At 58.1% G+C, this 22,617-nt stretch overlaps 3 protein-coding genes across 14 annotated transcripts; 1 reads left to right on the plus strand and 2 right to left on the minus strand.

Moving 5' to 3' along the window:
- Positions 1-444: 444 nt before the first annotated feature.
- Positions 445-4,460, minus strand: KPTN (kaptin, actin binding protein). Of its 11 annotated transcripts, none has more exons than XM_049795992.1 (12): positions 4,174-4,458; positions 3,566-3,648; positions 3,381-3,465; positions 3,200-3,254; positions 3,031-3,106; positions 2,351-2,424; positions 2,151-2,260; positions 1,730-1,828; positions 1,493-1,562; positions 1,285-1,420; positions 975-1,148; positions 501-875 (listed from the first exon to the last, which is right to left on the minus strand). In XM_049795992.1, exons 1-12 carry the CDS (start codon positions 4,382-4,384, stop codon positions 516-518), a joined length of 1,533 nt encoding a protein of 510 aa, XP_049651949.1. In that variant the 5' UTR covers positions 4,385-4,458; the 3' UTR covers positions 501-515. The 11 variants fall into 11 exon arrangements, 9 of the variants coding, with proteins under 9 accessions (XP_049651950.1, XP_049651948.1, XP_049651949.1 ...); XM_049795998.1 differs by having other exon boundaries at positions 659-880; positions 4,174-4,455; XM_049795991.1 differs by having other exon boundaries at positions 448-875; positions 1,285-1,405; positions 2,151-2,424; positions 4,174-4,460.
- A 474-nt stretch (positions 4,461-4,934) lies between these two features.
- On the minus strand, positions 4,935-15,386 carry NAPA (NSF attachment protein alpha). Its single transcript, XM_049794542.1, has 11 exons — positions 15,238-15,386; positions 12,122-12,201; positions 11,775-11,891; positions 9,006-9,052; positions 8,595-8,672; positions 7,001-7,056; positions 6,478-6,562; positions 6,263-6,367; positions 5,951-6,019; positions 5,538-5,588; positions 4,935-5,398 (listed from the first exon to the last, which is right to left on the minus strand). Exons 1-11 carry the CDS (start codon positions 15,333-15,335, stop codon positions 5,297-5,299), a joined length of 888 nt encoding a protein of 295 aa, XP_049650499.1. The 5' UTR covers positions 15,336-15,386; the 3' UTR covers positions 4,935-5,296.
- A 328-nt stretch (positions 15,387-15,714) lies between these two features.
- On the plus strand, positions 15,715-22,348 carry LOC126035710 (E3 SUMO-protein ligase ZBED1-like). Of its 2 annotated transcripts, XM_049794541.1 has the most exons (3): positions 15,715-16,688; positions 17,363-17,480; positions 17,692-22,348. In XM_049794541.1, the coding sequence occupies exon 3, from the start codon at positions 17,703-17,705 to the stop codon at positions 19,734-19,736; it is 2,034 nt and encodes a 677-aa protein (XP_049650498.1). In that variant the 5' UTR covers positions 15,715-16,688; positions 17,363-17,480; positions 17,692-17,702; the 3' UTR covers positions 19,737-22,348. The 2 variants fall into 2 exon arrangements, with proteins under 2 accessions (XP_049650498.1, XP_049650497.1); XM_049794540.1 differs by having other exon boundaries at positions 15,715-17,480.
- The last annotated feature ends 269 nt before the right edge of the window (positions 22,349-22,617 follow it).

Consider the following 22,617-nt stretch of genomic DNA (forward strand, 5'->3'; position numbering starts at 1 on the left):
GGGGGGTGGTCCTCTGGTCACACACACCCACGAAGCTGGGGATCCCCCCCAGCCGCACCTGCCCAAAGAACAGCGGGTCCCCAAAAAGCCAGGAGGGTCCCCAAAAAGCCGGGGGTTGTCCCCAGCCCCACCAACCCCGCCCCCCTCCCCCAAAGAAGCCTGGGCCCCCATCAACCACAGGGCTGGGGGTCTCCCCCAGCCTCAGCCCCCATCACCTGCTGGGATGAGTCACCCCCGATTCTCCGGACGCAGTGGGGGGCTCTTCGGCATCGCCCAAAGCCGGATTCCGGCTTCTCCGGTGACGGCTCCGCACCGGCACCTCCCCGCGTTCGGCCCTTCCCCGGCTCTGGCACAATTAGCGCAGGAACCAGATGCGAATCGCGCCGCAGCGAGGAGGGGAGGCAACCGGCACGGAGGCTGCCGGCATGGAGGTTGGAAGCTGCCGGCACACCGCCAACAACGGGCAGTGGGTGCCGGAGGCGCACCAAGGGTCTGATCCCAAAAAAACAGGGTGTTCAGCAACAGGTCTGGGGTCCCCCTTCCGCTGTCCCCGCCCCGTGGTTTGGCCACCGGCCATGTCCCGTCCCCCCACCGGCACCGGAGGAGCTTTCCTGGCCCCCGCTGGCGTTCACCAGAGAAGCCAGGGCTGGTGGCAGGATGCCGGGCACACGTTTATTGGCGAGGTGGGGGGGTGCGACAGGTTGGGGTACATCCAAGCCGGTGGCGGTCTCGCCACTGTCGAGGCCAGGAGATGCTGGCATCATCTTCGGCATCATCTTCCACGGCCGGGTCACTCGACCACCACCCTGCGTCGGGCTCGGCGCTCCGCTTCCACCCGAAGCCGCTCCAGGATGCACCGGGCTGTCGGTTCCAAGCTGTGCTGGCGTTGGGAAGATGCGGGGTGAAGCCCGTGGAGGGGGTAACCGGACACGGAATCACCACCACCACCACCACCACCATGCGGTGACACTCACCTGCAGGACGTGGAGCCCTTTCAGACAGACGACGGCCAACTCACAGAGCCCATCGGCAGTCAGGTCGGTGTAGATCATGGAAAGCAGCGGGCTGGGGAAGCGCCGCGTCCAAAGGAGACGGAATTCGCCAGGTGGATTCCCTGCGGCGCTGGTGTATTTGTAACAGAGAAGCTCCTGCGGTGGTGGAGAGAAGATGTGAGGAAGTTGGGTTGGGGGGGTCTACGCCGGTGGGGCGGTCGCGCGGCCCGGCACGGCTCTTTGAGCCGTGCCGGGCCGCGCGACCGCCCCACCGGCTTGCGGCGTCACCCACCTGCCCGTAAGTGCCGAGGAGGATCTCGCGGGCGCCATCAAAGTCGACATCGGTCACCAACGCGCAGAGGACGCTGTCGTACTGGTCGCTGGCCGGTAAAATCAACTGGTCGCCCAGTCCGCTGGTTAAGACGTCCCTGGTTGGGGAGCGGTGTCGGGTGGTGAAGAGGAGTGAGGCGAGGGTCCCATGCCGCAGTCCCGGCGCTCACCTGTACACCACGGAGAGCTCGATGGTGCTGGTGACGAGGACGCTGTAGCCCTGCGCGGCGATGGCGTCACCTGGGAGAAGAAGGTGGTGGGATGGGCGTCACTGGCTCCGAGGGGCTGCGGAGAGATTTGCCGGCAGTGGGGAGGGAAACTGGAGCTCCGGAGAGCCTGTGGTGCAGTGGCAGGCAAGGGATCAGTGCCACAGCGCCGCATAGAACCGGCTGTCCCCGTCCCCTTACCGTCCTGGACTGTGCCGGCTCCCAGCTCCGACGGCAGCGGGAACACCAGGACCTTGGAGATGGGACCGTCCTGCTGGATACTCCAGCTCTGGAGCACCGCTGTGACAGAGAGGGGTTGCCACAGGGATCCAGTGGCTGGGATGGGGCTCCTGGTCCCACCGACGCTGTCCTGTCTTCTCCCAGGGTGCAACCGGGAGCCAGGAAGGATCTGGCATTGTATCCAGGGACCAAAACCGTGCCCAACCCATTTTTCTGACGATCGCCCACCCTCTCCCTTGAGCCTGTTAATCCCCCTTGGGTTGCGCAGGGCTAAACCAGATAAACCATGCCGTAGCGGCTAATTTAACGGCACCGGGATCATTAATTCCTTGCGGGAAAGGGGAAGACAGTGGTCGGCGCAGTCTCGGCAGCCGGTTCTCACCTCGACTGGCCTGGTCCACCCGAGCGACGCGGACGTAGCCACTCTGGCAACCGAAGGCGGTGATGCGCTGGCCAGTGCCGGGGATGTTGCAGACGTCGAGCCAGAGGATGCTGTGGGGCGGGGGAGGGGAGCTGAGCCCCAGTCGGAGGGTGGGGGAGGGGCAGGGGGGCCGCAACCCCCCCGAACCCCCATCGTCGTACTTGCTGGGCAGGTCCTGGAGCTCCGGGAAGAGGTGCTGGACCGGCTGCTCCTCAAACTGGTGGGAGCCTTCGTTCTGTTGGGGGGGAGAGAGTGGGGTTGGGCTGCGCCACAGCAGGCTGGGGGGGAAATGGGGGAAAAAGGGAGAAAAGTGGGGGGGAAGCAGGGAAAGTGAGGGGAAAAGGAGAAAAAGTGAGGGGAAAAGCAGGGAAGATGAAGAAAAAAGATGGAAAAGTGAGGAAAGAAGTGGGGAAAATGAGGGAAAAGAAAAAGCAAGAAAAAAGTGGGAAAAGCAAGAGAAAAAGTGTGAAAAGCGAGGAAAAAAGCAGGAAAAGTGGAGGAAAAGTGGGAAAAGTGGGGAGAAAAGGGGGAAGTGCAAGATAAAAAGTGTGAAAAGTGAGAATAAAAGCAGGAAAAGCGGGGGGAAAGCCAGAAAAGTGGGGAAAAAGGAGGGGAAAGTAGGGGAAAATACAGGAAAAGTGAAGGGAAAAGAGGGAAAAGCAAGAAAGAAGTGGGGGATGCAAGGAAAAAAGGGGGGACATGAGAAAAAGGGGGGGAAGCAAAGAAAAACGTGGGGGAAGTGAGAAAAAAGCAGGAAAAGCGAGGAAAAAAACAGGAAAAGCGAGGAAAAAGGCAGGCAAACCAGTGGGAAAAGTGGGACGACGGCAGGGGCTCGGCTCACCTCCTTGTAGAGGTGGACGGAGGGGTCGTTCCCGCTCAGCAGAAAAACCGTCTCGGGTTTGTCACCGATGCAGACCCTGTGAGAACGGAGGAGGGAGGGTGACAGGGTGGGGGGTGACAGGGCAGGGCTGCGGGGCGTGGCAGGGTGTGGCAGGGTGTGGGGTACGCACTCGGCGTGGCAGAGCTGGAATGGAGTGAACTGGAGCTCCAGGTTGAGGCAACTCTCTGCGGGAGAGAGGGGAGCCCAGGTCCAGGGGCCGTGCCAAGAGCCCCCGGCACCCGCCGTGTCCTCCTGGGGGGGACACAGAGCCCCGGGGGGGGGCACACGGACCCCAGGAGGGACACACTTACGCGCCACGGAGTCGAGGTCGTACTCGGAGCCAGGCTCATAGTCGCAGTAAATGTTGAGGAAGGGGCTGGCTTTGTCCCCGGAGTCCTGGGGGGGGTGGCAGAGAGGGTGGGAATGGGGGCAGAGTCCCCACTCCCACCACGATCCCGACCAACCCCCCCCCCCCCGCCCCATCACGGGGCCGTACCTTGATGAAGGTGATGCCGACGACAAGGCCGCGCTGGGGGGGCGATTTCGGGAAGGAGTCGATGGAGACGATCTCGGCGTCAACTGTGATGGCGGGCCCTCAGGGGGGGCGGCCCCCCTCCCCTTCAGCCCCCCAGGACCCCCCCCAGCCCCCTGGGACCCCACATGGGCCTCTCCCCCCCCACCCCCAGGAGCCACCCAAACCCCTGCCCTGTGCCCTGCGCCCCCCTGTGACCCCTGACCCAGACTGCTCCACATGCCCCTTGACCCCTGATCCTCATAACCCTGTCTCTGACCCCCTGTAGCCCCTTCTTGTGATCCCTGACCCCATAACCCCTCCTTGTGACCCTTCATAACCATTTGCCCCGACTCCTGACGCCACAACCCCTCCCCATGACCCCTTATAACCTCTCACCCATAACCCCTGACCCCGCAACCCCTCCCCTATGAACTCTGACCCCTTATAACCCCTCACCCATGACCCATGACCCCCATAGCCCCTCTCCCTGACCCTCTACAACCCCTCCCCATGACCCCGACCCCTTATAACCCCTCACCCATGACCCCTGACCTCCCCAACCCCTCCCCTCGGACCCCCGACCCCCGTACCCGGGATGTAGGTGAACTGCAGTTCCCTGGCCACGGGCCGCAGCCGCTGCCGTAGGTCGTGGTACCGGAAGTAAATCACCTTCCCCTTCAGCGCCGCCGCCAGCAGCCCGCCGGGCCCCTCCCCGCCCTCCAGAGCCGCCAGCCCGTACACGTTGCTCTGCGAGGCCAGCCGGCTGAAGCTGTCCTCCACCAGCGGGCACCGGACCGCCATGGCGGTACCGGATACCGGGCACCGGATACCGGCACCGCCGCGGACCGCCCCGCCCCGCGGGGGCCTTCCTCGGCCCGGCGCCGACGCGACGTCATCGCCGCGACGCCCCGCGCTCGTCCCGGTTGGCTGGGGGCGGGAGGCGGAGCTCCGCGCCCGGAGCGGGGTGTTACGTTGTAACTCCGCCCCCCAAGGAGGGCGGGGTGAGCGTTTGCGTTGCTCCGCCTCCGGGGCGGGGCGTGAGGTGCGAGCCCGCCTCTGGGGCGGGGCGTTAGCGGGGGGGCGGTGCCTAAGGGAGGGGATGGGGCACAACAGGGACCCCGGGCCAAGAGTGGGACCCGGGGCGGGGGGGGGGGGGGGGCTGTGGGGCAGGGTAGAGCACAGGCTCGTTAATTAACACCCCCCGCCAGCCTTAACAAGGCCAGGGACGGCCTCACCCTTTGGGGGCAGTGAAGACAGCCCCAGCACTGGGGGTTTTGGGGTTTAAGTGGGGGGTCGGCAGCCCCCTGTCCATTCCCCCCTTCCCCCCCCCCAACACAGGCCCTGGCCCATCTCCGCTCATGCAACTTTTTTATTTGCGAGGATGCAGTACAGCCAGCCGAGCCCCGCCGTCGATGCCATCGCATGCAGCAGACCCTGCCCTTCCTCCTCCTCCTCCTCACCCCTCCCGGGGCTGGGCGGGAGGACACACTATACCCGCAGCCCCCAGGGAGACCGGGGACCCCCGGAGTGAAGGGAGGGCAGAGGGGGAGAGCTCCAAACCCGGGCTCCCAGGGAATATATTACACCATTAAATATCTGAAGAAGGGTCCATGTACAAGGAGGGGGGGAGCGGGGGCAGCTCCAGAAAATGGGAATGGCTCCAGAAAAGGGGAATTGAGGTGGGGGTGTCTGCAAAGGTCAGGGGGCAGCTGCCTAGCGTAAGTCCTCCTCCTCGCCCTGGATGGTTTTCTTGATGCGGAGCAGCATGGTGGTGAGCCACTGGTCCAGCCGGGAGATGGAGTCGTATTCCTTCACCTGGCAGGGGAAGAAAGGAGGAGGAGGAGGAGGATGAAGGCGGTAGTTGGGAGGAAGCTGGAGGGGGAGGATGGGCCTCCTTCCACCTTTGTGTTTGGCGTGAATTCCCTCATGTTACTGGCACCAGCATTAAACCTACCGCATCGGTGTAGCCGTCGATGTTCTGTTCCTCGTGAGCATCCAGCAATTTCTAGAAGACAAAAGCAGGAAAGGGGAGGGGGATGAGTGAGGGGACAACCCCCCCCCTAGCCCTCCGCTCCCCCGAGGAGAGGGAACCCTCCCAAAAACCCTCTGCTCACTTTGGCTTCACTCCCGTCTTCCTCAAGAACAGATTTGGAACGTGGGGGGTGGGGGGTGGGGAACAGAGCTGCCTGGGCTGGCCGGAGCAGAGCCGAGCCCACCGCAGCCAGGAGCTTCCCGGGGAGCAACCAGGCTGCGGCTCATCCCAGCCCCCGGCCCTTTATCACGCTCCCCGGGATCGGGAAGCCTTCCCAGCGGCGTTTCTGTCCCCGTGACGTAGCTGAGAGGAAGGAGGGGAATTCTGCTGCTCACCTTGACCAGCTTGCACTCCCTGGAGTCCGTAAAGGCTGGAAACATCTCTTCGTACTTTTGCACTGCCAGCTGGAGGGGAGGAGGAGGAGGAAGGGCCGTGAGGAGGAAGGGCATGAGGCAGAAGGGGCACAAGGAAGAGGAGCACCCATGAGGGGAGCAGCTCCCACAGGTGGGCTCGTTTTGGGAGCTTATTTTGAGAAGAGGCAGCGTCCCTGTGTCCCCGCTAGCCCAGAGAGTAGGAGAGTCCCCCCCAGCCCCTTCCCGACCCTCCACTGGCCGGTGCCAGGGGGGTTTCCGTGCCCTGTCCCCCACCTTTGCGTTAAGCATGTCAATGCAGAAATGGCAGAGGGCCGCCTTGAAGAAGTACTCCTTGGCGCTGTATTTCAGCAGGGGACTGTCCATCGCACTGGTGCCCACCTGCAGAAGACAATCGGGATGGGGACGGGGATTGGAGATTTCCCGAATTATTTAGGGACCTCCGTCGGAGGATGCTCTCCCGAGACGGCTGTTGGGCAGGAGGCACAGACCTGCTCGTAGATCTCCACGGCTTTCTGGTACTGCTCCAGCTGGGCCGCGTAAGTGGCCACTTTCAGCAAGCACTTGTTGGCAGAGCTGTGGGGAAAGGAAAGCTGAGAGAGCTCAGGGCAAGGCTCTCTGCCGGGAGCATCGTGCTGCCCATGGAGCCGTAACCCCACCAGCAAGGCCCCCCCACGCTGCTGACACCCCAGTTCCCACCCAAACACTGGGAGTTGGGGTGCCCCATGGTGGGGGGCAAGAGCCCGGCAGCACCGGGAGCTCTCTTCTGCCCCCAGCACGGCACATATAAAGCCGGGTCAGAAACCAGTGGCAGGGATGAGAAAGGAAGCGAGCAGCAGCGAAAACACCCATCAGCTGCTTGCTTCAGAGGGGGATGTCACTTCGGAGACAGAAACTCGGCCACCATCTGTTTCCTGACCCAGCCCACGCCATGCCGGAGCACCGATCCCATGGGGAGAGCTGCTCCGGCAGCTCCTGCAGTGCTAGGAACAGGCAGGGCTGCTCTGCCTTTACCTGTTGGACTCTTCCCCTTTGTAGTAATCTGCAGCCTGCTCGTAGTGGGCTATCGCCTAGGAGGAAGGCAAACACAGTCAGGGCGTAGCACACCGCCAAAAAAATACATATATATATATACACACACAAAAATACAAAGATATGGGAGCCACAGAGCCTGCAGCGATGCTGTGCTCTGGAGAATCCTCCCCAGCCTGGCCTCGCAGGGCGCACGCCTGCTCCCAGCCGCCCACGCAGCTTCCGCTGCCCGCACTGCCATCTGTGCTGGCTGCGGCGGCCGGCTCCCATCCCAAGGTGGCAACTGGCCGGCAGCTCCCCGCCGAGACAAGGTCAGTGCAGCAAGAGGGCTTGGATCTTCATGGGGCGGGGGGGGTGAGATGCCAGCCCGGCAAGCATCCTGGTACATCGCAGCTTTACCGGGATGAGCAAAGATACACTCCCTCCCCAGAGGAAAGTTATTTTTCTCTTTTCAGCCCATTCTTTAAGGGGGCGGCTCATCTCCTGGCTGCCTGTGGGCGCGTTTCACACCCATCTCCTGCCAACAGGCTGGGGACCTACTGGGCAGCTAAATTTGAAGACGAATCGTATCGCTGCCACGGAACGCATCGGATCGGTGCCGAGGAAGAGGAGGTTTTCCTGATGGGAGCTCACATATCCGGCTGAGCAAGCTCGGCCCTTTCCCAGAGCTCCAAAGTCCTGCCTTGAGGGCAAATCCCTATGTTATTCTCTCCAAGGAACTCATCAGAGAACAGGGCAAGACGGCATCATGGGTTATTCCCAGGAGCTGTCAAGGAGGGTGTTGGAGAGGCTTGCTGGGAGGAGTGTCAAGAACAGCCCTAAATTAACTCGGGAAATGAGCAGAAGCCTGAATTAGATCCATGCAGGATGTGGAAAAAACTTGTTTCCCTTTAAAATGAACCTGGTTTATCCCCCAAGGAAAAAAAAAACACCCCACTGAGGTCAGAATCCGGAGCCACGGGGGTAGGAACAGCATCTGTGGAGGCAGCCCTGTGGGACCCCGCAAGCACCTGAGCCTCCAGGAAGCCAGAAGGCTTCGCTACCTCCATCCGTAGTGGCGATTTCTTCTCAGATGGCTCCAGTCAAACTGTTCTCGCACTTCCCAGATGCCCACGCAAGCCCAAAGCCTTTTTTTTTTTTTTTTTTCTCTCCCTTTCATTAGCTGCGGCGTCAAGACTGTTCCAAGCATCTTCCCAGGTTTGTGCAGGGCTGACATACGCCAGGAAGCATTGCTGGTATTTGGGGCTTAAAGCCACCGCAACGGCAGCCGGCAGACCTCAGAGGAGCATCGGGCACGTTTCAGGGAAGAAGCAAAAACAGCCTGAGGGCAAAGGGTGACCTGCTGAGGGTATGTCACCCTGAGCAGGTATGACAGCTCTGAGCTCATCTGCCGGGGTTGCGATGAATCAGCAAAGCCCTCTGGAGCCAAGAAGCCTCCAGGTTTTGACCGCTTCCAAATCCCCACTTGAATTGAAGGTGGCATTTAAGGAAAGCCGGAGGACGCACAGCTGTGCCTCCCCGTGCCCTGACAGCCAGCCACCTGCCCTACGGTGTTCCCCTCTTCCCCCACGTTTACCTTTTCGATGTCCACCAGCTCTGTCTCATAGATTTCCGCTATCGATATGTGGTGCTTCGCAGCGATGGTGAACCGACCCTGGAACGACAAAGGAGTTTGCACGCCTGGGCTGGCACTCACCAGGGTGCTGGGAAGAGCTCTCCAAGCCCAACGGGAGCAGGAAAGATGCTCCGAGGGCAGGCAGCGCTGCCAAACTTGCCATTCTCAGTGCTCAGGGAAGGCTTTGGCCCCTGCCCACCATGCGTTTGCCTCCAGGTCTCACTGGGCACGGGTTTCTGCCCCATGCAAAGCCAGCAAGCTGGACATAAACCACCCCCCTTGATCTCTCTGAGCTGAGGGCGCAGGGAGGCGGGTCAGACCCTTTGGCCTTGCCACCCTCCCTCCTAGTGAGGAGAGCACAGCCGGGCTTACCATGTCTGTGTAGATCTCGATAGCTCTGATCAAACAGTTAATGGCCTCTGAGAAGAAAAAGAACAGATTTGTGAGCACGGCGTTTTGGAAGAGTGGTGCTGTTTGCCACCCCTCCCTCCTGCTCCCAGCCTCCCCCCAAAGCAAGGGAGCTGTATTTATAGCACACTTAAAGATCAATAGCTACTCAAGCTGAGGCTACAGGCTTTGAGGGAAATTTAGAGCACGTGAGTGGTGACAGCAACCATCAGAGATTGGCAGAGCAAATCAAAGACTCTCTGCTGGCACCGTCGCATCCCCATGCCCTGGTATTCCAGCAGCTGATGGCCAAGAGTCAGCCAGTTTGCACCAGGCAGCCTACGGACGCTTTGCCATATCAGAGGTTTCTGATCACAGACCACCTACAACAAGATCAGCAACTCTGCTTTTGTAGGTAACTCCTGCAGACAGGAGTTATCTGAAGCCAAGGGGCAGCCTCCGAGCTCACCAACTGCCCAGGAGCTGGTGCTGCTACGCTTCCACCACAGCCCTGCCCCAGGGCGGATGGGAGCAGGGGAGGGGAACAGGACACATCTCCTGAGGTCCCCAGAGCAGGTGGGTAGCAAAAAGCAGAACCCAGACGTGCTCCATCCAGTGGCCTGTGTGCCGGGCCAGCCCGGGAGCTGGGAGGCATGAGCAAGGTTATTTGTTTCCCAGAACAAAAGGCTTTTGTTTGGGGTGTAGGGCATTTGAGATGTAGACCCCTTAACGTTTGGGATGCAGTCTCTGTGAAGGGATAAGCCCCTGAAGTAACTCCACAGACCCCCTTCTGCCCCACAGGACTGAGGCAGGAGTCCTCCACAGCCTCTCCCCAGACCGTGGGGTAGGATTTAATGTGGCATCAACTCAGACCTGGCCCTCTCTGTGGCGTTTCACCCCAGAAGGTTATCCAAAGGGAGATGCGCTTGTTGCTCAGACAAGCACCCAGATCTACCACAGTCCAGGACAGGGGGGCTGAAGCTGCAGCGTTTTGCTGTATTTCAGGAGGAGGTGCCTTCCCCTTGCCGACTCCGAAGAGGCGTGGGAGGAACTCTGCTGCAGCTAAATGCCAGGCTCCAGGAGATGGATCTTTTTCTGACTGCTCCCAGCTGTCAGGCTCACGGTGCTCCCTACTAGGGAGCCAAGCAGCGCAGGAGCTGCCATCTGACTGACGGCTGCCACAGCCGCGTCTTCACCGCACCCAGCCCTGGGTACGTGGGTCGGCAGTTCACAGTGGAGGAGAGATGGGAGCGGCAGCGGGAAGAGAAGGGAGCAGGGCTGGATCCCCAGTTCATGTCACAGCTGACCCAAGGGACCATGGCAGCACGGGCGCTTGGGTTTGAGGGCAGGAGCACGTCCATCCGGCACCGCTGCCTGCAGCTCCTGGGTAAAGGCAGCTGCAGGGCCTTTAGCCAGCGCTGAGGACAAAGTCAATTCACCGAGAAGAGGCAGTCGTGGATGCACAGACGGTGTTTAACCATGTTTTTGTCTCCACAAGTTCACCCACAAGGTTGTGTCTTTATCCTGGCCTGTCCAGCCGGCCCCATTGAACACCTCACCTGCCAGAAGGCTCCGTCTAGCACGGACCCATCCCCACCACAGTGAATTCCCGTGTATTCAGGAAGGTTTTTGCCCCAATTAGGAAGAGGCAGGCTCAGCCTCCGCCTTTTCCCTCCAGTTTACCAAAAGCCACAATGTGCCAGGGTGGGGGAGCCAGCACATTTCAGCACACCGGCTCACACAGCCACCCGAGAGAGGAAAACTCAGGTCGAGAGCAGCGTGAGCGGATAATCAGAACATAAATCTCTGGGAGATTAAACAAATCCTCCAGGAGATTAAATTTGTTTTCTCCTCAGGTTATTTCATTATCTTCTCTTAAAATCACCCAAACTGATCCGGCCCCGGCACAGATAACCCTGGGGGCTACAGTAAACTAGCAAGGCAGCTTGCCAGGAACAGCAAAGCATTCCCCTACAGCATGGGGAAATGCAAGGAAAGCAAGACCAACTCTCATGCTCCTTCCCCTCTTCGTATCCTAAACCCAACAGCCCACGCTCATCAGCTTCCACCACTATATTCCCCTCTTGTGCTCCAGATCAGGCAGAGGAGAGCTAGGATCCAAATCACCCACAGAGGAACATGCAGGACACCTCAACTCATCACCCGTCCCACCGAAGCCAGCTGAAACACCAGCCATCGAGAAGAAGCAGCGTTTACTCTCAGCTGGTCCATCAAGTCCAGAACACCTCCTCCCCGGCTCTGCTCCCAACAGCCCAGGAGCTGCTCTAACGCTGGAGCGAAGGGAGCCAAATGAAGCGCAATCCACGCATGGCGCGTGAATCACGACCAAAACCCTTCTGCGGCTTCAGCTGAAGCCATATGCTCAGAGTCGGGCTCGGCAGGCGGCACAGGGATTCCCACGGAAGGGGCGGGGGGGGAGGACACCAACGTCATCCGGCAGGCACGCTGGCTGTGGTGGTGAACTTTGCTTGCTGTCAGCTACCAGAGCAACTCACAGCTCGGGGGAAGCACATCAAATCCAGCCCACAGTATCTCGGCTCGCTCCCAAAGGTGTCGAAAGGATGGGATAACACACACCAAGGAGAAACCCTTGTGTAACGGGCAAAAACCCAGCGGATGGGCACGACACACAGCCTCTGGTAACTGAAATTGGGGCATTCTATGTGTGCTCCCTAGCTTGAGAGGCTGAAAAATCCCCAGCTCTGAAAGGCTGGAGGGAAATCAAGCCCTTACCTTGCGGGTCAGCTTTCTTGAAGGCATTGCCCGCATCCACAAAGTTGGTGGCTGCGTCGTGCTTGCTCTGCAGCTGCAGGTGGAGCTGTGCCGCCTGGCAAAAGGCATTCCCTGCGGCTGGAGAAGGAGAGAGGAAGCTCAGGAGCATTGTCTTAACCATTTCAGAGAGATGGGATGGAAAAGCTAGGTGCAGGCAGGTTAGTCAGCTCAAAATCAAGCTAAAATAAGCCAGCAGCATCAAGCCTGTGCCGGCTTTCAGACCCAGAGGCGTTCACTCCTCCCTGGAGAAAGTGAGGAGACTGCACCCCCAGCCCAGGGAAACAGCTCACAGCCGCACGTGTACGTACCGCTCCAGTTTTTGGCCATTTTGAACATGTTTGCTGCTCGGGCGTAGATGTCGCATGCTTCCTCTATCCTGGAGGAGCCCCTGGAAGCAAACAGAAGCCAGGCATTGCATAAATGCCTGCTGGGAAGCTCAAACCTTGTGCCTGAGCAGAAAAAAAAATAAATCGCATTGCTTCACTCCAGCTGCCAACAAGAGCAAGAGAGGCTCCCTGGGGCGAGCTGCTGACACAGCCGAGTCTCTCCCAGCTTGAGGGGCAGAGACCGGGCCCTTGCAGGACTGTCTTGGGAAGGTGCAGTTAAAACAGAGGCCAACAGGGAGAAAAAAGCAGGTTTGCTGCCTGCTTCCTCCGAGCCAAAGCTCACAGATGGCCCAGTAGCTCGCACGGCCAGAGAAGCCATGCTCGCAGCCAGGGGGAAGAACCCCAACACTTCCCTGCTCTAAATCTCCCCGCTGACAGTGGGACCTGAGTCAGTCCTTCACAGAAGCACTTTTTTATTAATAATTAACGAGCAGAGGAATCCCTCCCACAGCAAAGGGGTGAAGTGCCAGTCCCAAACAAACCCACGTTGCTCCTTTTGGTGAAGCCCTAGCTTACGGCCCTCCCTCTGCCACCGGGGGCCCAGCTAGCATCGGCTGGAGTACCCTCCCGGCCCCCAAAACAGCCTGAGGGGAGCGAGGAGGGAGCCAGCTCATCCAACAATGACCCGTTTTTGAAATGCAGGGTCTGCAGGACACCAGCACCACCTTCCAGCTCTCCCGCTCTGCTAGAAAGCGCGTTCTTCTGCCAACCTCACCAATTCTGACTAGAAATCCTGGCTGGTGACTCAAGGGAGCTTATTACAGTCACATTTGTGTTTTGGAGGCTTTTTCCAAGCACAAGCTTAAGCAGTTTTGCTCACGTTTCCTCCCTTTCACTAGAAACCTGCAGTCAGAGACATGGCAAGGGCTTGGCAGGAGCGACTCGCTGGAGTCAGCAGCTCCACCAGTTCGGATTGGTTTGAGCAGCAAAGTTCTCCTGCTCCCCTAAAAAATAAGGAAAGCATCAAGGCAGCTGCTCTGCCCAGGGAACAAACCGCGTTCCTGGCGATGCCATCCCCACTGAACGCCGGCTGATAAGCGGGATAAAAGGGCAATAAGCATCTGGCGGATTTCAGCAGCCAGACTTCATGTGCGCAGGGCTGACGATGGCTTAAGGCTGTTTGAGACGACCACGGAGATCTCAGTGCTTTACAAAACTGCCTTTTAACTCAAGAGAATCCCAGCTGTGATTAGAAATTGCTGTTTAATACCTAAATGCCTGAGTTTTCCATCTCATATTAATTGGGAGCTATTAAATAACATTAAGGAGGGCAAGCTGCAGGAAACGCAACAGCACGGCGAAGCAAAGGGCAGCACAAACCACTGCTCTGGTCCCTCTCATGCACAAAACCTGCCCCCAGCATCTCCTTCCCAACCACAGCCCCAGGAAAACAAACCTTCCCCCTTATCAGGCAAGGGATGGGCTTGCTCTTGTTTATGAAATCACCCCATTAAAGCTGAATTTTGCAACATTAAGCAAGTGGCACCTCTTGTTTCTCCCCTCGCGCTGGAGCTGTGTACAGCCAGAGTTAAAGCCAGGCCTGGTCAGGCAGCGTGGGCGTGAAACCGGCCTGGTCTGTGCACAGAGACAAGTCTGAGCAGCACCAAGGGGACAAATCGAACCCCTGGGGTTTGTCCTTCACCAGTACGATGAGGGGCAGGGGGGAGCAGAACTCCGTCAGCCCTGATGAGCCCCCACAGAGATGTACCACCAGCCAGGACTGTGCATGGCAGAATTTAAAGTTTAACCGCCCCCAAATCTGAACTGGTCATAAAGCCCATGCTGAAAGCAAGGGACAAGTTCATAACGAACTGAGAGGCCATAAGAGCGCTTGCTGGTTTTTAACAGCCTTCCCCGCTCTCAGCTGTAGCCCCCACACCCCATGACATGCCCTTATGCCCTCTGCCAGCCCCCAGCACCCCCCCAAGTGCCCACTCCTCATCCCAGTGCTCCCCGAAGCTCTTAACACCCCCTACCCTTGCTCAGTGTCCACACGCCAGCCCGCCAGAAGACCCTAGTACCTTTTTCCCACACCCAGCACCCCCACCATGACCATCCATCAGCCCAAAGCCCCCCAGAAGCTCCTTACACCCCTTCTCTGCCCCCCTGTACCCCCTCAGAGCCCACCCTTCACCCCAAAGCTCCCCAGGACCCACCACCTTCACCCTGAAGCCCCCCAGAAGCCCCTTACACCCCTTCTCTGCCTCTCTGCACCCCTTCAGAGCCCAGCCCTTACCCCAAAACCACCCCAGGGCCCAGAACCTTCATCCCAAAGCCCCCCAGAAGCTCCTAATACCCCTTCTCTGCCCCCCCCCCCCGTACTCCCCCCCCGTACTCCCCCAGCACCCACCCTTCACCCCAAAACCCCCCAAGGCCCACCACCTTCACCCCAAAAGCCCCCAGAAGCTCCTTACACCCCTTCTCTGCCTCTCTGCACCCCTTCAGAGCCCAGCCCTCACCCCAAAACCACCCCAGGGCCCAGAACCTTCACCCCAAAGCCCCCCAGAAGCTCTACACACCTCTTCTGTGCTCCTCTGCACCCCCACAATGCTCATCCCTCACCACAAAGCCCCCCCAGGAGCCAACACCTTCACCGCAAAGCCCCCGAGAAGCTCCTAATACCCCTTCTCTGCCCCCCCCGTACTCCCTCAGCACCCACCCTTCACCCCAAAACCCCCCAAGGCCCACCACCTTCACCTCAAAAACCCCCAGAAGCTCCTTACACTCCTTCTCTGCCTCTCTGCACCCCTTCAGAGCCCAGCCCTCACCCCAAAACCACCCCAGGGCCCAGAACCTTCACCCCAAAGCCCCCCAGAAGCTACTTACACCCCTTTTCCGCCCCCCTGCACCCTCCCAGTGCCCCCCCCTCATCCCACCCCACCCACCCCAGGGCCGAGCACCCTCATCTCGAAGCCCCCCACCCCCCTCAAGAAGCTCCCGACATCCCCCCCCAGCGCCTCACCACTGTCAGCCCCCCGGGGGAGGGCGGGTGCCCAACCCCGAGGCGGACCGGACGGGTCCCAGCGGCATGTACTCACCCGAAGAGGCCGGCGAAGAAGGACTGGGAGCCGCGGACCTTCTTGTCGGCCTCGGCCAGGAGCTGCAGCGCCTCTTTCTCCTTCCCGGCCTGGTCCATGGCGGCCGCCTGCAGCCGCGGCGCTCCGCCTACAGCTGACGCCGCCGCGCTCCCCCCTCACGTGACGCGCCGGCGGCGCGCCGCATTGGCGGGCGGGCGGCGCCCACGTGAGGCGGGCGGCGGCGAAGGGCAGCACTTCCTCCTCGTCTCCCCGCCGCAGGGCTGGGGAGGGTGAAGAGAGGCGGCGCCCCCTGGCGGCCGGGGGGAGCAGGCGCACGCAGAGGGCGGGGAGGGGGGCGCGGGGGGCACCCGCAGCCCCCAAAATGGGCGATTTTCGTCCTTTTCAGGCATTTTGACGCGTTCCAGTGACGCGAGGCTGATGTGCTGGGCTCCTCGGTGGGGGGGAGGGGGCAGAGGGGGGTCCTGAAGGAGCCCGGGGTCAGGTATTGCCCACAGCCCTGCCTGGCACCGCACTCCCCCAGGGTGACGGCGCTGACATCACGGGCACCGCGCTGACATCACGGGCACCGTGCTGACATCACTCAACTACTTGAGGGCGTAGCCAGGGCCGGCTGCTTCTCCCCCCAGCTGAAAGGGTACTGACAGCAGAGGGGTCAGGACAGCGGCAGCGACTCCTCATTTAACGAAGCTCCGGCTAATTAGCGAGGGCCGAGCATAAGGATTTTAAGATCCATTTGTCGTCATCCCCCCCGCCGCTAACGACCACCTCCAGCCCCAGCAGGAACTTTTGAGAGGAGCCCTAGATTAATTACTTCCCGGTGAAAGGGTAGCATCCCCGCTGACGAAGGCGTGAGTATTTAATGACCCGCTGGTCATTAACGATCTCCTCGTTACCCCACGTCGCCGGTCTTCGGTATGCGCCGGACATAACGCCAACAGCCGGCAGCGGTTGGGAGGAGGGGAGGCGAAACGTCGGTCAACAGAGCGCGTTTGCCAGCGGAAAACGTTTTTGGGGCGGAATTGCTTGAATACGGCACCTGCCTGCGAGTGGAAAGGCGACGTCACCGGCGCGGTAATCTCCGGCACCGGTGCCTCTGCCGGGTGCATCGCCGAGTTCTGGTGGGGGGACAGAAATGAGGGGGCGGCTGGGGGAGAGGGTCTCCCCACAAAAGCCACCCCTTGAGCAGACGTCACCCCGGTCACCACAAAACCCCTCGGTTCGCCACCGCCGGTGTTTGCCACGCTGCCCAGCGCGGTAAAATCCCGGTGGGTGTCCCCAGCGCTGGGCCTGCAAGAAGCGGACGTGGATTTTTAGAGAGGTGAAACAACCGGGGTTCATCCTCACCACGAGGTTCGTGGTGCCTTGGAGGGCTCCTCGGCGAGCTCCCGGCCCAACAGGACCGGTGCCGCAGCCCGCCGCGTCTCCGCGACCCTCACGCCAGTAGAGAGGAGGTAAGGGAACAGCGCAGAAACCCCTATTTTTCCGTGCATGAAGTAAGAGCGGAGGCACTTGTGGTATTTGGGGGGAAATCGGCCCCAAGGAGGAGGTTTCCTCGTTGCTGAACTCTTTACGCCGATTTAGAACACTCCGGCAACATCTCGCCAACACACCCAGACGGAAGGGAATACCTTAGACGCCGTCAAAATTCCCTCCAGTGCCATTACCGCCAGCTAAGTGAGGATTTTTCCTATCTTGCTCTGGTTTAACCCTAGACTCCCCACCTGAGTGCCCGGGGAAAATTTTAGGACCAAAAAAATGCTACGAAACTCCCGTGGGCAGCAACCGGCGGCGGCACCGGGCCCCTCTAAAGCAGAAGAGGGGTGACAACGCCGTCACCGCCACCGGCCTCGCGTCACTAAGAAGGGTCTGACCTCACGTTTAACACCAGAATTTTAATGGCGTAGGTCCCTCGTGTGTGTCCCCTGCCCTGGGAGGATCCTGCATCCTTAGGGAAAAAGCGTTGCCAAAGCCGTCCCTCACCGGTCCAATCCCCCCCAGCCCCAGCCGGAGATCGGATTTGAGACCCACGCGCCTCATTTTAAGGGTCCTCGTCCCCCCGTGTCCCCTCCTCCAAACCTGTGCAAAGGCGGCCATGGCAGATGTAAACTCCAAGAGAGTATCTCAGTTCTTGCAGAAATGCGTTAAGCCGGAGGACAAGGGTGGAGAGACGCGGCCGAAGGAGGAGGTGACAGAGGAGCCAGCTCTCCCTCTCGTCCCACAGTCCTACCCGCGGACAGTACAAGGTACGTGTGCCGTTTGGGCTTTTTTTCCTATTTTTTTTTCCCCCTCCAAAAAAATAGCAGCATCTGAACACGGTACGCAGCAGCCACAGTGAGGCTTCCTCCCGACGGTTGCCTCCAGTTTTGGATAACGCATGGGGCTAGATGACAAAGATCCAAAGTGAGGTTTCAATTAAAATTTGAGGCAACGTTGCGTTGCGTTTTGTCTCCTCAGAGGAAATCTCGATGGTCTTCAACACCTACAACATGGCGGCAGCCAACCTCGGGCCATCGTCCAGGAGGAAAAGAGAGAAAGGTGGCGGTCAGGAGGGCACCAGCACCGCACTCTATGTCGACCGTCGCAAGTCCAAGGTGTGGAACTATTACACCAAGCTGGGAGATGCCTACGTGGAGTGCAACGTCTGCAAGAAACAGCTGTCGTTCCACAACAGCACTACCACGATGCGGGAACATCTAGTGAGGAAGCACAGCATCCGCGACACCTTGCTTTCCCAGCTCAAGGACGACCAGGCTTCCGAATCCGACTATGTGGCTCAGGAAAACGCTGCCAAACGCTCTCGGCAGACGACGCCAGAAAGCAGCCTCTACCACGCCGCGTCCTGTTCAGAACCCAGGACCGATGTGATCCTGGAGCTGGTGCTGGAGATGATCTTCCGTGACTTGCACCCTCTCTCCGTGGTGAAGGACAAAGGGTTCGGGCTCCTCATCGGGTACCTGGAACCAAATTTTACCCTCCCGTCGCCTGTGCAGCTCTCCAGCATGCTGTGGCACCGGTACAACGTGGTCAAGCAGCACCTGGAGCGCTACTTGCAGACAGCTCAGGCCATCGTGGTCTGCGTGGAGTTCTGGGTTTCCCAGCTCAACCAGACTTACCTGACCGTCACAGCCAACTTCATCGACGGGGAGTGGCGGCGGGCACGGTGCGTCATGGAGACACAGCAAGCACATGAAGACAAAGCGGAGGAGGGTGATTTAGGGGAGAAACTGTCCGCCGTCCTCTCCGAATTCGGCTTGTCCAGCAAATCCATCTTCTGCGTTATGCATGACAGCCCGCAGAGCACGGCGGCGAACTCGCAGCAGCTGAAGAACGTGTACGGCTGGAGCAGCCTGTGCTGCGCCGCTCGCACCCTTCACCTCTGCATCAAAGCGGGGCTGGAAGTCGAGCAGGTCCAAGAAGCCCTGAGCACCGCCCGGGGTATCGTCAGGTACTTTCAGCAGGACGCAAAAGCCACCTGCTCCTTGAACAGCAAGCTGGAAGCCATCAACAAAACCAAACTGAAACTGGTGATGGATGTGGGCTCTCGCTGGATAACCACCATCGAAATGTGCGAGAGTCTCTTAGACCTGAAGTGGGCCATCATGTCCGTGCTGGAGGAACACCCCAAGGGCACGGCAGCTGTCCAGAATTTGGCCGACCACCAGTGGAAACTCCTGCAGGACCTGGTACCGGTCATGAGGACGATCAAGATTGCAACGTCCTTCCTGCGCGAGGAGCAGAACGCGTCCGTATCGTCTCTGATGCCTTGCATCCACGGGATCATCGCCGCCATCGGACAGCAGTCGGAAGAGTCCGGCGCCGTCATCAAGACAGTGGTAAGCAACATCAGGTCAGAGCTGACGCAGCGCTGGGGGTTGTCAGAGGATGAGAAAGTGCTAGAAAGCCCAGCAGTTATTGCCTCTTTTTTGGACCCGCGCTTCAAGGAGATGAGGTTTCTCAGCCCTAGCCTGAGAAGTGAGCTGCACAAGAGAGTCAAAAACATGCTGTCGCAGGTTTTCAATCACCAGTCCCCATCTGCTACCCAGTTTTGGATGCCAAACTTGGATTACAAAGCCGAGGGCGGAGATGCAGGCAGCCAGCTGTCTGCTCACAAGGACAGATGCTCGAGCGCCCCGTCACAGAGTATGTACGACATCCTTTTGGGGAAGGACCCCACGGAGAGCATGCCGGAGATCCACCAACAACTGGAAAACTACATCGTGGAGCCTCTCTGCAAGCGCAGCACCAACCCGCTGGACTGGTGGAAGAACAACGAGCATCGCTTCCCGGCCGTGGCGCGGCTGAGCCGGCAGTACCTCGCCGTCCCAGCGACTGCCGTGCTGCCCGACCAGGCTTTCGCTGCTGGTGAAAGCACCCTGGAGCATCGGCGAGCCGTCCTGGCACCAGAGAACCTGGACCAAATTCTGTTCCTGCATCAAAATTTTGACTTTTTAGAATCGATGAGAAACAGCAGCGAGACTCGGAACAGAACTGTGCACTGACGCGCCTGGAGGCGGGCAGGCGTGCGGAGCCCTTCCACAGCTCGGCGGGTGTTTAACCGGCTGGCAGAGCTTTCAGACGCTGGCCCAACAGCCCCACCGCAGTTACTGGGTCTACAGCAGTGGCAGCCAGCGCCACGTATTTTTCCAAACTCCTGCCTACGCTTTTTTGTCATCGCTTTGGCAACGCCCGCAGCAAAGAGCGAGCGTTGGAGGAGGTGTGAACGCACCGCCTTCCAGCGCTGGCTTTCTCATCCACCACAGAGCCTGCAGTCCCTGCTTTATTCCTCAGGCTCCCTTTTAATTCCTCTTTTTATTCCTCATTTGCTCCCCGCTCAAGACCTCCGCTCCTCCATACCCACATCAGACCCATCCGGGGCGCGCAGCCCAGAGCCTGGGCCAGGCCTAAAGCCCCGGGCGCGTCCTCAAGCTCCCTGAACTCAGGCATGGTCCGTGCCCAAGTGTTTTTTTCAGACGTAAACAGGGCAAGCTGGGAGTTAAGAACAGGCTTGGACAGGTGCCGAGCCGCCAGCACAAATACAGGCCTGGTGACATCATTATCCCACACGGATACAAGACACGGTTGTGCCAACACCCACAAATACCACGTTATGTGACCACAGCGCCTTGTTTTCCAATACCCGCAAGCGGAGGGTAGCCCAGAGGACACAGGGGCTCGGCGGAGCTCACATCGCCTGGGACAGCACACTGGGGGGTGTCCCGCAGCGAAGGGTGGGGAAAGACCCTCAAAATACAGCAGCTTTAACTTGAAATCACCTCTGGGTTTTCCTCTGGTGTATGCTAATGAGCTATAATTGTAGCGAGCAGAGGTCAGTACCTTAATGTACGTCAATAATTAAGATCGCTCAGTGCTGCAACATCCCACTTTTTTCCTTAAAAGAAACAGCCTCCCTCCCACCCCCCTCCCTCCCCATTTCCAGCTTTGCAGCTTTTTTTTTCCTGTTGTGTTTGCTAAAACTTTCAGCCCTCACAGCCACTTTCCTGTCTGCTGGCAGGGCTGCTGCCAACTTAAATGAACAGTACAGAAAGGCCTGTCTTCATTTTTGGAAGGCAGCTGGTTTCCATTTGGAATCATAAGGGCTAAATTAAAAATAAAAGTTTCTTTGACTTTTTTTTTTAAATACAAGTTATGAGAAGCGAAAGGATAACATCTGCACCCACTCTGCAAAGCCTCCTTCTGCTTTGGGTAAAGAAGTCTATCGAGGCCCAGACCTGAAGACTGGTCCTTTAAAGAGCAAATGGAACCAAAATACGGATTTGTTTGTGCTGGACATGACTATTCAGCCTAGCAAAATTTAAACAAAGCCATGAAAATCTCGTGGCCTGGTGACAAAAAAAAAAAAAAGCCTTTTATCCCTCCTAGCATAATGACAGTGGAGACAAGACCCCCTATTTATATTTCATCCACTGAACTTATCAAACCCTCAATTTTCACTACTAAATGCAGTTTAGCAAGGCAGTGTTATTTATGCAAATAAACACAAATCAGTGCAATAATACACAACTGGCTATGGTGCTTTAAATATTACAGAAGGCTAACACTGACTCTGCTTGATAACTGAGACAACTCACAGCAGACCAAACACGCCTAACCACCCCGATTCTCCTGCCGTGTCTATGGCTGCACTATGGAGTCTATGGAGCACTCTGCGGTGGTAAATCAAACCAGGGAGCATCACCACATCACACACAGCTCCGGCTCCATCCCTCACTGAATGGGAACCAGATGGCAAAAGCCAGTGCCTCGTATTTTGCAGTAGTGGAACGAAGGAAAGATTTGCGTTTGGACTGGAAGGAGAGTGAAGGAGCCTTAACGCAATGGCTGGTTACAGCCTGGAGCAGTCCCCACACTCAACAGGCTTGTGGTCTCAAGCTTTAGGAGAGTTTTAGGAATAATAAGGACCCACCTTTACACCCCTCCCTGCCCACCAACTGAGGGACTGGGCCTGTGGAAGCACATGCCCATGTTCTTCTTTCAAGACTGATGTACACATAGCATGCTGTGTTCACACCACCAACCAAGCGTAATAAACTTCATTTTAATTATTTAATTATTTATAGCATAACCAGCAAGAACAGTCCAAGAACTTTTACACCTCCTATTCAAGAACCCAATTTATAAGCTATGTAGAAAGCACATCTTAAAAAAAAAACCACCTTACTTGGCTCAGAAGAGTGCTATAGTTGAAATCTGAAATGCTGTGCATGACTGTCCCTTTATGGCAAAACAAGGTATTAAATACGATGAGAATTTCTCAGTCATTTCCCTAGTCTGTCTCTTTCTAACAGCCCCAAACCAGGAAACTGAGAGCAACAAGTGAGGGCCGAGGGCATCCAACTTTTGTTTTAAATGGAGGCAAAGGACTTCATTAACAAAAGCAGAAGTCAAGAGCTTCTAGTATTTGTACAACAGCTATTTTACAGTTATTAACTACTGCATATTTTCCCAACCATGCATAACTGTAATTCAACACCAGGCACGCATACTTCATTTAGCACACATCTTTGCTGTGTTGGTACAAGCAAGAAACATCTGATGCCTTCACATTTCTTTATTAAACTCAACACCAGTCATGGGCAGTAACTGCTGAGAAAACTCACACACTACACACACAATGTCGCAGCTTTTCTTCCAGAAAGCCTTTGGCAGACAGTCTCTCAAGGTTCACCCAGCATGAAAAGCATGAGGTGGTTTTTCAGCGTTGGTGCAACTGCTGCTGTGGTCCTGATGGATTAGGTTGAAGAGTGCAGGTGATGTCATGTCGTCTAATCCTCCTCAGAGCTCAGCCACTGCCCAGATGCTAGAGAAAGTTCACGTTTTTCTAGACGGGGAAAACTAACCTTATTGCTACTCTGAAATCAC

This window comes from Accipiter gentilis, chromosome Z (genome assembly GCF_929443795.1).
Source record: "Accipiter gentilis chromosome Z, bAccGen1.1, whole genome shotgun sequence".
In the NCBI taxonomy this organism is placed as follows: domain Eukaryota; kingdom Metazoa; phylum Chordata; class Aves; order Accipitriformes; family Accipitridae; genus Astur; species Astur gentilis.